General features: G+C 42.8%; 1 protein-coding gene across 2 annotated transcripts in view; it reads left to right on the top strand.

Moving 5' to 3' along the window:
• The window catches only part of GRIK3 (glutamate ionotropic receptor kainate type subunit 3), a 225,538-nt gene that overhangs the window by 124,857 nt on the left and 86,125 nt on the right, over positions 1 to 14,556 (top strand). For both annotated transcript variants that reach the window (XM_082686539.1, XM_082686540.1), the window contains exon 2: positions 7,451 to 7,627. In XM_082686539.1, the coding sequence (XP_082542665.1) occupies positions 7,451 to 7,627 (177 nt within the window). The remainder of the gene's footprint in view (positions 1 to 7,450; positions 7,628 to 14,556) is intronic.

The following is a 14,556-nucleotide window of genomic DNA, read 5'->3' as shown; positions in this document are numbered from 1 at the left end:
TCCAGAAACCAAGACCCAAAGCAGTTTTTCTTCCACGAATCAGAACCCTAGCCCATCAGACTTGGAGCTTCCAAAGGTCCTGGATCTGTACAGACCCCTGCACAAAAGGGAAAGGGGTCAAGAGGTAGGTAGGGAGAAGGTAGAAGAACCGTTGACATTTTGTCAATTAGGGAGGTTCACTGCTCCCTTTCCCTTCCTTCAAAAGCATGAAAAGATAGAGTGTGATTGATACTTCCCCTGGAGCCATGCCACTCCCATCTTATGTTAGGTCTCCCAGATGCAGAGCCTGAGGCAGGGATTGAGATACACAAGGTTGATAGGGGAGAAGAGAGTTCTTTAGGAAAACCCTGTCAGCAAATAAGCAAAGCAGGGTAGAGACAGGGACAGGGTAGGCAAAGATGCCGCCTTGGGTGAGATCTGGATTTGCCTGACACAGCATGGAGGTGCTAGGGGGGCTTTGGGGCATGCATGCATCCCAGAGGCCAGGGTACCACCCTTTTGAGCCCCAGTGTGCAGGAGTCATCAGTGACTGCAGACTGCCCCCAGGGTCAAAGTGAGTGGGCTAACCTTCTGGGCAAGGTGTCTCCCTTCAGCTGAGAACAATTCTCTAGAGAAAAGTGCAGCCTATGTATGGAAGGTTCAAACCCAGTTCTGCTGCTTCCAGAACCCACTCTCTGAACCTCTATGTTGTACCCAAATATTTGTTGCTGGGGTGTCCCGAAACACTGAAATGTTTGGGGTCACCTGGCCCTTGACATGTTCGAGTAGAATGATGCCTATCCTTGCGCTGGGTTTGGGAGTGGGAGAGGGGCAGTTTCTTCCTGACAGCATCTCTGAGACTGTTCCTGGATTTCCAGTTTCTCTAAATCTCTGCTTATTCTGACTTGTCTTCTCTCTCATCCCGCGTCCTGCACCTCCTATCTTCTTTCTGCCCCAGTTCACCCTGTGCTGGACCCTGCCCTCACTTTCCCCAAAGAGCACAATCTGGTGTCCATTTTCTGTGGCCGAATTTACTCATGGTCAGGTCTCCTGTAAGGAAGGGAGGTGACAGCTCAGTGTGGGCTCACTGGAAAGGAAGCACTAGGCACCACTGTGCTAACCTGGCCCCTTCCTGCCGTGGAGGATTTCGTCCCGGCCTCATGCACCCTTGGCCATGAGTCATCGTCTCCTCCTTTCTCCCTTTTTGGGTCCACGTCCTAGCTGTTGCCTTCATTTTAGGCCCTTCTCCCCTCTTTCTCATTCAAAACTCAACATCACATTTTGGGATCCTTTGCACAGCAGGTTAGTACTATCATAGTCTTACCTTCTCCAGGCCCTCCAGGACTTTTCCCTTTAAGATAAAGGCTGCCCTTCCCCTAGAAGAGGGGATGGACTGCAGCCCACTGGCCCAATCTAGCTGGCCCCCTGCTTTTGTAAGTAAAGTTTTATTGAAACGCAGCTGTACTTGTTTGCAAACCTATTGTCTATCACTTTCACATTCCGAAGGAAGAGTTAAGGAAACCATCTGGTCCACAGAGCCAAAATATTTACTGTCCTGTCCTTTCCAGAAAAAGTTTGTCAACCGCTGGCCTAGAACGGAGAAGTTTAAAATTGATTTTGTTCTTCCAAATGGCATTCTTTTAAGCATTGTCATGAATTAAGCTCTCTCCACATGACGTGCATTTCATTACATTGTTTTCTTTCTTCCTTGCAATGGTCAACCCTTGGAAGTAGGTGCCCCATTTTTCAGATGCAGAATCTGAGTCTCAGAGAGATTGAGTAACTTCCCCAGTGGGAAGGGCTAGGGCTTAGACTGAGGCATAATCGTCACCAGAATCTGAGTTGGGAACAGTTCCGTTTTTGCGTCTAACAGCTGAGCCCCGCACATTGGCTGGTTATTGTCTGCTTGTGGTTGCCCGAGCTTTCCTGCGGGGCAGAAGCCTGATGTTAAGTTTTCTTGATGTGCTAGGACTCAGTGGCATGTTGGAATGTGGCAGAGATTAGTGGGTGTTTATGGAGCTGAATGGCATACCCCCCAGACTGGGATCTCAGTGCCTGAGATGTGTCCCCTAGTGAGCTCCTTTGTAGCCCAACTGCCAAGATGTGAGAGGCCAGGAAGGAGTAAAACCCTTGGAAATGTCTCCTTGTCCCCTGACCTTTGACCCTTGTTGAGGCTGGAGATCTGTAATGACTACACTTCTTCCCTGGGCTCCCTTGAATAATTTTTCTTTTTGTTTTTACATTTTAAAATAATAAAAAGAATGCATATTTACTGTAAATAACCTGGAAAAATCAAGATAATACAAGGAACATGCTACAAAATTTATAAACCCCTTCTATCCAGAAATACTCATTGGTCAAATGTTGGTACAAATCTTTCCAGTCTTTTTTCTATAGATATAGATAATGTGTTTTCGGTTTGATAAATAGATTTCAAACTATAATATAATTTTGTTGCTTTGTTGGGGGCATTTGGGGCATTTTCTGTATCATTAGGTATTCCTTAAGAGCATTTTTTTTAAGCTTTTTTCCTTATTACCAAAGCTCTTGCTCAGTGCAGAGGACTTGAGGGGAAAAGCACTAAGCAAAGCAATCCATTATCTTTTTACTTTCTAGAAAGAACCTCCATTCACATTTTGGTGTATGCCCTTCTGGTATGTCCTTTTTGATTTTAATTGGAATTGCATTAAATATATAAATTAATTTGAGGAGAACTGACATCTTTACAATATTGAGCCTTCTCTTCCAGGAGAAAGTTATGTCTCTCCATTTATTCAAGCCTCCTTTTACATCCTCCAGTAAAGTTTTGTAGTTTCCTTGGTATAAGAATTGCACATTTATTGTAAAGTATTTTATTTTTTTCGTTGTTGCCTTTGTGAATAGGATCTCTCAGTTTCCTTCTAATTTCTCACTGTTTATTGCTGATGTATAGTAAGGCTGTACATTTTTTCTGTATTTGTATGCTGGCTCTTTGAGGAGCTGTCTGGCTTCTAGTAGGTTTCCATCTGATTCTCCTGAGTTGTTAAGAAAATAGTAATAAGCGTCTGCAAATAATATTGTGTCTCTTTTCTGATTGCTCTACCGTGATTTGTTCATTTTGTCTTATTTATACAATGATTTTAAATAATATTTTATTACGGAGGATGTCTGCCATATCACTTAGGGAAAATGATATAATGGATCCCTGTGTACCCATCACCTGGCCCCAGCAACCAGGAACCCATGACCTTTCCAGACCTATTTATATCCCCTTCACAACTACCCCTCCCCTATGATTTTGAAGCAAATCCCAGATACCATGTCATACCATCCTGTACCCTTACTCTTAATGCCTGCAAGTTGCTCTGCCATATGGATGGCTTTTAATACATCAAACAGTCTCCTACTTTGGGACATTAAGTTGTTTCTATTTTTTCAATATTATGTCAAGAATATCCTTTGACATAAATGTGTTTATGTATCTCTAAGTTATTCTAAATTTATATCCCTAGAGATGCTAAATCCTGAGCAGTAAATTAAAATCCCTAGAATTACTGGATCATATGGTATTTTGATCATTTATTTTCCTTTAAACACATACACACCATCACATGATGGCTCTTCTGATTAGAAATAGAACACATGTTCGCTGCAGAACTTTTGGAAAATACAGAAAAACACAAAGAAGGAAATTAAAGTCTCCCATAATCCTGCCACTCAGAGAGAAGCCCTCTTGACATTTTGGGATGTATTCTTCTCATCCTGTTATATGTGCTTGCCCAGCCTGTGTATGCACACCCACGCAGACTCCCATGCATGCACACTACGTGTTACAGATTGTAAGCCTGCTGGAGGACTGGGTTGGGGGGTACATTGATTTGTTCACTTTTTAAAATACTCACTTTAAAAAAAATTTCTTAATGGTGGAAACAACCCAAATACCCATTAACTGGGTGGTGAATGGGTAAATAAAATGTGGTAGAAAGTACTATTATTTAACAGTTAAAAAGGAATGAAGCACTGAGATATGCTACAACGTGGATAAAGCTCAAAAATGTGCTAAGCAAAAGGACCCAAAGACTACCTACTGCATGATTCCATTTATGTGAAATGTCCAGAAAAGATAAATCTCTAGAGACAGAAAGTAAATTAGTGGTTGCCTGGGGCTGGGACTGAAAACCGTGATTGACTGTAAACAGGCTCAAGGGAGCTCTCTGGGGTGATGGGAATGTTCAGAATTGTAATGATGGTCACACAATGCCATCAATTTATCCAAAAATCATTGTACACTTAAAACAAGATGCATTTTGTGGAATTTCTTAACATAAATAATAACGCGATGAAGTCGATTTTTTAAGAGTAAAGACATTAACATAAAGCTTCATTTGGAAAATAAAGAGTAAGCACAGAGAACGAAATAAGAAATCTACCACATAGGACGGTTCGCTTGTGCTGTTTAGAAACCTCTCCTATTTTTCAGTCAATGGCATAGATTCCTCCTTATCTTCCTCTGTTCTCCCTCTTCTAACGTGGAATTGCCCTGCATCTCCAACTTTATAACCTTTGTATTTCACTTAAAAATATGTCGTGGGTATTCCCCAAATCATTAAATGTTTGCTATTATGTGGAAATATATAGCTTATTACAGTTATGGACTCCTTCTCTGGTATCGGACATCCCTAGATCCTCCTTCCCATACGTGATCAGTGTGTCCATTGTTGCTATCAGAGTTAATTCCTAGAAACTGAAGTATTGAATCAAGGAGAAATATTGAATCAAAGACCTAAGCATTTTTGAAGCTTTTGGTATGTGCTGATGGCCACCAAGAAGGGGAGGTATACCAGTTGCCACTTCCACCAACAGTCAAGCAAGTGTCTGTTTCCAAACGCTCTCAGCAAACCTTGGTGTTTTAACTTATTTTATGTTTGCCAGTGGGACAGGCAAGACGTGGTATCTCACTGTTGGCTGAAATGGAATTTATTTGATTTTTAGGGAGACACACATTTCTTCATACGTTAATAGCTGCTTTGTATTATTTTTTCTTTATCAAAATGCCCATGCTTGCCCTTTGCACCTTTTGCTCTTGGAGTATTTGTGGGGTTTTGTTGGCTTTTTAGTGTTTATTTTTATAAAATAAGAACATCAATTTTTTTTAAAGATTTTATTTATTTATTTCACAGAGAGAGATCATAAGTAGGTAGAGAGACAGGCAGAGAGAGAGGAGGAAGCAGGCTCCCCGCTGAGCAGAGAGCCCGATGCGGGGCTCGATCCCAGGACCTTGAGATCATGACCTGAGCTGAAGGCAGAGGCTTAATCCACTGAGCCACCCAGGAGCCCCAGAACATCAATTTTTATACTGCCAAATATGTTAAAAATATTTTTCTAAGTTTGATGTTTGCCATTTAATTTTGTTCATGGTAGTTTTGATATATTATTACTCAATATATATTATTTCTGTGATGTTATCAGCGTCTCTTCTTTGTTTTCTGACTTTATTATAATGCCTAGAAGGAGCTCTTCCACCTCAATATTATGTAATATTCACTTACATCTTCTTTTTTGGTACCTTTATACTGTTTTTTTCCCTCCCTCCTTCCCTTAATTTCTTGCTTTTTAATCTTTAATCCATTTGGAACTTATTTTGATATATGGCTTAAGATTGGAATCTAACTTAAATTTCTCCCAAATAATCGAATAATTGTCTCAGCTCAATTAATGAATAATTTATATTTTACCTACTGATTGGAAACAGCCACCTTTGTCATGTCTTAAATACTTATCTCTACTTGAATCTCTTTCTGGGGGCTTTTTATCTCATCCCATTGATCTGTCTGCATTTTCATATGTCATTAGGACATGTTTTTAATTATTTTGGCTTTTATGATGCTTTTTAAATCCGGCAGTGCAGATCACCTGTCATCTCTTTAGGCTGCTATCTCCTGGTTAGTCTTTCTGATGCATTTTAGAGTCATCTTGTCCAGTAAAAGAAAAAACCCTTCTGTGATTCTGATTGGAATTGCATTAAACTGAAAAATTAATTTGGAATAAACTGACACCTCTATTCTTGAGCCTAACTGTCATGGACAACGCCATGTCTCCTCATCGAAGTCTGCTGTTACATCCCTCCCTTGTAGTGTTTTTGTCATTTTCTTTCTTTTCTTTTTTTTTAAGGATTTTATTTATTTATTTGACAGATCACAAGTAGTCAGAGAGAGAGAGGGGAGGAAGCAGGCTCCCTGCTGAGCAGAGAGCCTGATGTGGGGCTTGACCCCAGGACCCTGAAATCATGACCTGAGCCGAAGGCAGAGGCTTTAACCCACTGAGCCACCCAGATGCCCCAGTTTTTGTCACTTTCAATGCTAAGATTGCTCACTTCTTATTTGTTTTCTTATTCATTGTGTAATATTTTTGTTGATCTTAGAAAGGAGATCTTTTACCATTAAGTTTTCTTACAGTTGTTGCTGATATAAATAAATGGTATTTATTTGTGCTAACTGGTTATTTAACTTGACCCTCCTGCTCCTGCTACTTCTTTTTTTTTTTAAGATTTTATTTATTTATTCATTTGACAGAGAGATCACAAGTAGGCAGAAAGGCAGGCAGAGAGAGAGGAGGGAGCAGACTCCCTGCTGAGCAGAGAGCCCGATGCAGGGCTCGATCCCAGGACCCTGAGACCATGACTGAGCTGAAGGCAGAGGCTTTAACCCTCTGAACCACCCAGGTGCCCTGCTCCTGCTACTTCTTAACTAGTTTTTGTGCTTGGGGATTAAGGTTTTGCAGGAAAATATTTATATAATTTGCAAGAATTTTTTTTCCTTCCAAGAGGTGTGTCTCTAAATTCTTTTTCTTTCTTGTTTTGTTGGTTAATAGTGTAGTGTGAATCTTTACCCCTCCTTTATCTCTTTAATGAGAATGTCTCTAGTGTTCACCATTAGTGTGATATTGAAGGCAGATTTGAGCTAAAGGTGCTTCAAGGTAGTAACTTTTCTGGTGCTAGTTTATTAAGCATTCTTAACAGCAGTGAATTTTGGATTTTATCAGATGCCATTGTACATCTTGTGAGTTGATCATATGTTATTTTTTTTCCTTTGAGCTACTGATGGAATGATATTCATAGATTTATGTTGAACCTCCCTTTCTTTATATTGAACATAACTATACCTGGTCATGGTATGTTTTCCTGGTAATATTCTAATACATTCTACTTGCCAGCACTCTATTGGGAATTTTCATAGCAATATTACTAAGTTGGTCATTTTATTTGGCTGTTTGTCAGTCTGTGGCATCAGTCTCTGTTGCTGGCTGAGTGAAATAAACTAGGAGGATCTTTGTATTTCTTACGCTCTAGTCAATTTCTATGCATGGAATTATCTAGGATAATATTGAACACTTTTGGGGGGGTGAATCTTGTCCATAAAACCTTCAAGCCAAGCATCTTTGTTAACATGCCCTTCCCTTCCGCAGCACACACGATTTTACCCATCTCTTACAGGAGGAATCTTCGAGTATGCGGATGGCCCCAATGCCCAGGTCATGAATGCTGAGGAGCATGCCTTTCGATTTTCTGCCAACATCATCAACAGGAACAGGACTCTGCTGCCCAACACAACCTTGACCTATGACATCCAGAGGATTCACTTCCATGATAGCTTTGAGGCCACCAAGAAGGGTGAGTATGCAGTCTTGACTGGGGACAGAGGCAGTCTTGTTTGCTGTCCAGGGTCCTGACACCGGGTCCCAGCTTTTGGTGGACTTGAGGATCAGAGTCTATGTCTCCTGGTTTGGGAATCTGCCTCATTTCCAGTTCTGCTTAGGGGGAGTCATTCCCCAGGCTGTCCACCAGGAATTTCACTGGCAGGTGCCATGAGGGAATGAGCGGCCATGGGAGGAGGTAGAGAATGAAGCCTGAGATGGGGCTGAAGAGGTAGAAATGTAGAGGTCAGCTCATATCCCCTACACCTTTGAACTGAAGCTGGAATTTTCAAACTTGTTTTTCTTTCATTGAAATCCTACCCAGAATATCAATAATTAAAATATGCAACATTAAGTTGCCATAAAAAGACTTACTAAAAAACAATGGAGCTGTGTCTATGGCTCACACAATTTGACCCCAGAGGCTGTTGGTGATACTTGAAGTTTGACATTAGCCTCAGCATTCAGTCCATTTCCATATTTTGTTTTAGCTGCACGATAGCAGGAAAATTGTGAGTCATAAAAATAAGCTTTACTAAATCCAGTCAGTTTTCCCCACACCTGAATTTTACAAAATAACACAAAACAAATGTCGGGTTGCATCCTTCTTTTTTCGTGATACATATACAATAAGCTTCAATGACTGCACAGAAAGGACTGGAGAACTTTATTCCAAGATTCTCAGGGAGAAAAAAAAAAAAAACAACTTGTCAATACCTGAATGAGCTAGCAGTTTCCAAGGTGGCATATAGCACATTTGAGTATACACATATGCTCCTTCGTTACTCTTTTAAAAATATAATTTATACACACACATATTTAATTGAAATTAATTTAGAGGCTCAGATAACTCTAGAAATAGCTTCCATATATCCCTAGAGTTCCCTGGAACTCCATTTAAAAATCTCAGACCTAAGGAATCTCACTCCCAGGGAAGAGAAGGTCATTTTTCCTACAATTTGCCATCATAACCCCTTGCTTTTCTTCTTCAAGACACTTACCACAATTTGTAGTTAAATAATGGTGTGTATTTGATGTGTTTCCCCTTCTCTCCAATACTACTGGAAGGAAAGCTCTTTCTTGTTAACTGATAAAACCCTAGCATCTAAAAGACTGGTATGTAGTAACTACTCATTGAAATATTTGTTGGATAAAACAATGAATGAATGATGTGAGAATGGGGCATGAGAGCCTGAGCAACATTACTCAGGGCTCCTGTTGGCTGAACTTAATGATAGTGTCCTTCATGCATGTTGGGTAGACTGAGGCTCATCCAAAATACCCCCTTGGTCTTTCTAAGGGGCTCCCAGTAGCTAATCAAGGTCTCCTGGACTCCCAGGTATAGACCTGCCCAAGTGCTCCCAGGAATGGGGGTGGCTCTGTTTTCCAAAGCCCCATTGTGGGTAAGCATCTTAGCATAGAAAAGCAGTGTAGCATGAGCTTGGAGCCAGACTGCCTAGCCTTGCACGTTGTCCATTCTGATATTAGTTGTGACCTTGAACAATATACCTTGTGCCTCAGTTTTTTGTGCCTCCGTTTTTTTTTTTTCTTCTATAAAATGGACCCATTTCTGTGAAGTGCCTAGAACAGTGTCTGGCATGTACAAGGTAATTTTGCTCGTATTACTTTGGCTGGTTTGCTCTCTACCCACTGAGCCATCAGGTTCAGGGCCTCATCTACAAGTACTTTCTCCACTGTTGGTCCCTCTCTCACCTGCCCTGCTCCTCCGTGCCTGGTAAACTGAAGGGCACAGGATCCTTGACATTGAGCACAATACCCCTGACCCTTCCCTGAGTCTCAGAGCCAGCCTGCACACAAACTGGAAGAACCCCACCCTGTTAGCCTTGGAGAGTGGTCCTTTGCCCATCACCCTTCTCCTTATGCTGGCCTGTTGTCCTCTCTACCCGCATCCTCTCAGCTCTCTCTCCGCATGCCTTGTGGCCAACACTTACAGTCAGCTCTCCACCTCCCCACTGAGAGCCCCTGCTGGCATCCTCTGCCTGGCCTCGTCCAGCTAGAAAGTGACTGAACTCAACCAAAAATGCTCAGTGAAAAGGTGAGGACACAGAACAAACGCCTGGAATCAGAACAGAGGTTTACGTGGGCACGATGACCCCAAAGGGCTAGGCTGGGTATTCTGTCCATTTTTTCTAAAAGTCACTAAAATAATATGACGACTCTTCAGTAGCACACTTGCGAGTGAGCGCGGGGGCCTTCCCCAGACAGCAGTGAGCCCAGGGCAGAACCCCAGAGTCTTCTGAGGTACTTCCTCCAGTGGGAACTTAGAGTTCCATGCGATGTGGAACTGTCAGGTAGCGGGTGAGTAGATCTGGGACAGAAACATTCAGTTTTGGAAGTCCAGCCAGAGGGGGTCATGGGACCATGACCTCATGGGGTCCCTCATCCCCCACCACCTGACTTGTTTGCTTAAAACTCCAGCTGGTGTGTCCTGTTGTTCTTTCTCCAAACCATCAGAGCCCATGGGGTCCAGTCCAGCCCAGATGTGAATTTCCAACCACATCTGGCCTCTGGGCTCTAGCCCTGCCTGCGGTCCTGCAGGTTCCATGCTTTCTCCTACCACAGGGTTTTTGCACTTGCTATTCTCTTTGTGATGCCCCTTCCCTATCCCACCCCTGCCCTGCTACTTGTCTAGGTCTTCAGAGGAGCCCACCCCAAGTCCCCAGACAAGGTCCAGTCTTCACCTCCTAAAGCTCTGGACTTTTCCTTTACAACTGTGATCCCTGGATGCCTGTGTGTGTGTGTGTGTGTGTGTGTGTGTGTGTGTGTATGTGTGTGTGTGTGTGATTATATGATTATTGTCCACATCTTCTCCTCTATTATGTCTTTTTGCCTCTTCACTGCTGTCCTAAAGAACCATTGTTCTGACTACCAGTGCCATACATATGCTCCTCTGCCCGTTTTTGAACTTTACACAAATAGAATGCCAGTGTGTATATATTGGCAGTGTGTAGAATATACCCTTGAGATTCATCTATGTTATTGGATATAATAGGAATCTATTTATTGTTGTGTAGTGGTCCAATATACAAATACACCACAATTTTTTTAAAGATTTTGTTTATTTAGTTGTCAGAGAGAGAGAGAGAGAGAGCGAGCACTGGCAGATGGAGGCAGAGGGAGAAGCAGGCTCCCTGCCGAGCAAGGAGCCCGATGTGGGACTCGATCCCAGGACACTGGGATCATGACCTGAGCCAAAGGCAGCTGCCCGACCAACTGAGCCACCCAGGCGTCCCACACCACAATTTTTAAACTAAAACGTATCATTGGATGTTCAAGTTGTTTCCATTTGGGCCCAGAAAGCAGTGCGGCTATGAACATTCTTGTAGATATCTTTTGGTGCACAAACGTGCACAAATGTTTTTTGGTGGGTAGACACGCAGGAGTGGAAGTATGAGGTCACAGGATGTCATGTGTTCAGCCAGATGGCTCTCCAGAGTCCGGGCAGCAGGACCCTGGGGGGCTCATGGCAGTGGGGAACCGTCGACACCATCATGAACACTTGATAAAGTCACTTTTATTTCTGGTGGTCGTGTGGTGGATATCTCATTGTAGTTTCACTTTGTATTTCCCTGGTGACCAGAGGTCCTGAGCATCTTTTCAAATTTTCATAGATCATTCAGACCTTCTCTTTCCTGGAGTGATTTTTGAGCCTTTTAACCATTTTTAAAATGGAGCTGCTTGTCATTTTTTTATTGACTTGTAGGAGTCTTTTACATATGGTGGGCAGGAGTCCTTTGTGGGACTTGTGCATTGCCTGTATTTGCAGCAAGGGAGCTTGCCTTCCCACTGTCTTAGAAACACCTTTTGAGGAACAAAGTTCTTAACTTAAGGAGGTCTGATTTGTCAATATTTTCCATTACAGTTAATGGCTTTGTGTTCTATTTTTGTCTATCTTCGAGTCATGAAGATTTGCTCCCACATCCTAGAAGCTCTGTTGTTTTGTCTTTCATGGTTAGCTCTAGGACCTGTCTCACACTGATTTTCTCTGTATAGTGGGAGGTAGGGGTTGAGGTTTATTTTTTTCTACACAGTGTTGCTGAGAGTGAAAACTGGTTGAACTTCTCAGGGGAGTTTGGAAGTGTCCACTAAAGTGAGACATATGCCTGCAAGAGAGTTCCTGTCCACTTTATTGATAATAGCTGAATGTTACAGGAAATAAATTAAAGGATCATCGACAGGAGAATGGATAGATTGGGGTATAGTTGTTCCATGGAATTTAAGTTAACAATTAATAAAAAAAAAGAAAAAATAATTCTACCTCCACAAAACATCATGGATGAGCCTCGCAGGCATGATGTCGAGTGAATAAACAGTGGTCGCTTCTGGGAAAGGGAGGAGTGTGCAGCACATATTAACTGGAAAGGGGAAGAGATAACCTTCCTAGGTGTTGGGAATGTTTTATATTTTGATCCAAGTAGTAGTTACATGGATGCAATTATGTATAAAATTTCATGGAAGTCTGTACCTAAAACTGATGCACTTTACTATATGATATTACATCTCAATAAAAAAAGTTTAAGAGGTTCCTCTCTGCCATCACTTTCCCTTAATGACCCTCCTATAGATACCATACCCAAGACAGACCCCTGCTGTCGTTAGAACCACCACTGTCTGGTCCTGGAGGCATTTCTGCAGTTGGACCCTGCTTCCCCCTTAGGCATACTCCATCCCTTGGGGAGTCCCTTGTTCCCATGATCTTTATTTTTTCTTTTGATCTTTGGTTTTTGTAAATGTATTCCTCTGAAGCATCATTAGGGCTCTTCTGGGGGATGACCTTGGGCTTAATTCTAATTAACCCAATGAAAATGATTAATCCTGCCATCACAGCTGGATCTGGCCACCTTGGGCCACGTCGGGGGAGCGGGTGCCGTGCGCAGAGCCTGGCACGTCCACCAGCTCCGCTCGAATTAGTCCTTCCCTCCACGGGAGGTCCAAGAGGCCTTTCCCCCATTCAAAGGGACTTTCACTTATTGTCTTTATTTTTAACTGTTTTGTGGAAAATTAAAAGATGAGTGACTGCCAAACAGTGTCTGAGCCAGCAACCCAGAGAGTGCCTGTGTTTTCTTCCAAGCCTGACCAGAGCAGACCTGGAATCGACCCAGCACTCCCCAGGCTCCTCTGCCTTCACTTATTCTCTGGGCTGCTCAATTCCTTTTAAGAAACAAATTGATTGGGGTAATTTTTGCTATAACTACAATTGCCATGGAAAGGGGGTGAGGGGGGCTGCATTCAGGCTGTGGACTCCTGCAATGACTGTGAACCATTGAGCTACTGTAAAATGACCAGAAAATGGATTCCAAATTGAAGCTACAAATAATGTAATTACTGCAGTGTGTGCTCAGGGCTGCCAGAACAAGAGTTGGCTGCTGCCCTGGAAACATCTGGAGATAAAGCTGCTGCTGCTGCTGCTGCTGTTGCTGCTGCTGCTGCTGCTGCTGCTATAACCCCTGCCCTGGTCCCTCGGGGGCAGCAGCACTCTTCCAGGCTGGAAGAGCTTCCGAAGGTGGAAGGAACATGGAGGGGGCAGAAAAAGGGATGAGGAGAGAGGCGAAAGAGAAGAAATAGGTGATGGACAGGTGCTTCCTGGCACCCAGCCATGAGATATAATCACTGTATCTCTGGTAGGATGAACCTCAGCATGGCCATCATCCTCCTATCACCACCGTTGTCACTACTGTCAATGCCAATGCACCATCACCAGTTCCTGTTGTCACCATCAACAGTGGTATCACCTCCACTCTTCACACCATCACCACCACCATCACGGTCACTACTATCATCATCACCATCACTGCCATACATCCACAGCTTCATCATCACCAGTCTCATCAGTGCCAACACCCTCGCCATCATTCCTACTACCATGGTCAGTCATGACATTGACATCTTCAAAACCAATCTCATCAGTGCCAACATCATTATCATCTTTCCTACTACCATTGGCAGTCATGATATTGACATCTTCATCAACACCAATCTCATCAATCACACCCTTGCCAACATCCCCACACCATGATCATCCTCTTCCTCATCCTCACCATTGTCATGGTGCCAGAATCTTCATCATCATCACTAGCCTCATCAACACCAACATCATCACACAATTACTGTCATCACCATCAGACTGTTATTACATCCTCTCTCATCAATGTGCATATCACCATCATTATTCTTACCATCACCGTTGCTATTACATCACAACATTGACATTTTACCATCATCAATCCCATCATCATCACACCATTATGCCACAATGTCAACATTATCATCAGTTCCATCTTTGTCGGTGCCATGGCCATGATCATCAATAGTATGGTCTTCGCCCTCACCGCCATCACTGTGATTACTTTTAACTTTGTCTTCACGGTTGAGGTCAAAATTAAAATTGCCCCCTTCAAGATCATCCTTATAATCCTCTACAGAACCATAACTTGTGTTTGGTCTACTCTCCCTTGCCTCAGCCAAACCAGATACCTAGACCTTGGACCCAGGCAGGGGACCATGATCTAAGAGGCTGGGCTGGGTAGGGGTGAGGGCATAGGAAGAATTTGCCTGCCTGTTTCCAGGCAGTATCAAAGGGGGAAATCCAAAAGGCAGATTCTTGGAAGTGGTAGTGGAGGGAATGAAAGATAATAGTCGTTTGACCAAGTTATCCATTAGAGGGTCCCAGAGGCAAAAGGAAAAAGATAGAGATAGGAGGCATAGGATGGAAACCAAGGATATCAGAGGACAGCTAGAAGGTTCAAAATAGGGTTAGAAGATAGTGCATGAGAGAAACTTACAGATTTTATAGAGTTTCCACAGCTTGAGCGGAGTGACCAAGCCTGGATAGCCATCACTCACTGTTGCTACCTCCTTCATGTTTTATCTAACCTCCATGGCTAC

The sequence above is a fragment of the Mustela nivalis genome (assembly GCF_964662115.1).
Source record: "Mustela nivalis genome assembly, chromosome: 10".
Taxonomy (NCBI): domain Eukaryota; kingdom Metazoa; phylum Chordata; class Mammalia; order Carnivora; family Mustelidae; genus Mustela; species Mustela nivalis.
The sequence above is the reverse complement of the archived record's forward strand: the minus strand, read 5'-3'. Positions and strand labels throughout refer to the sequence as shown.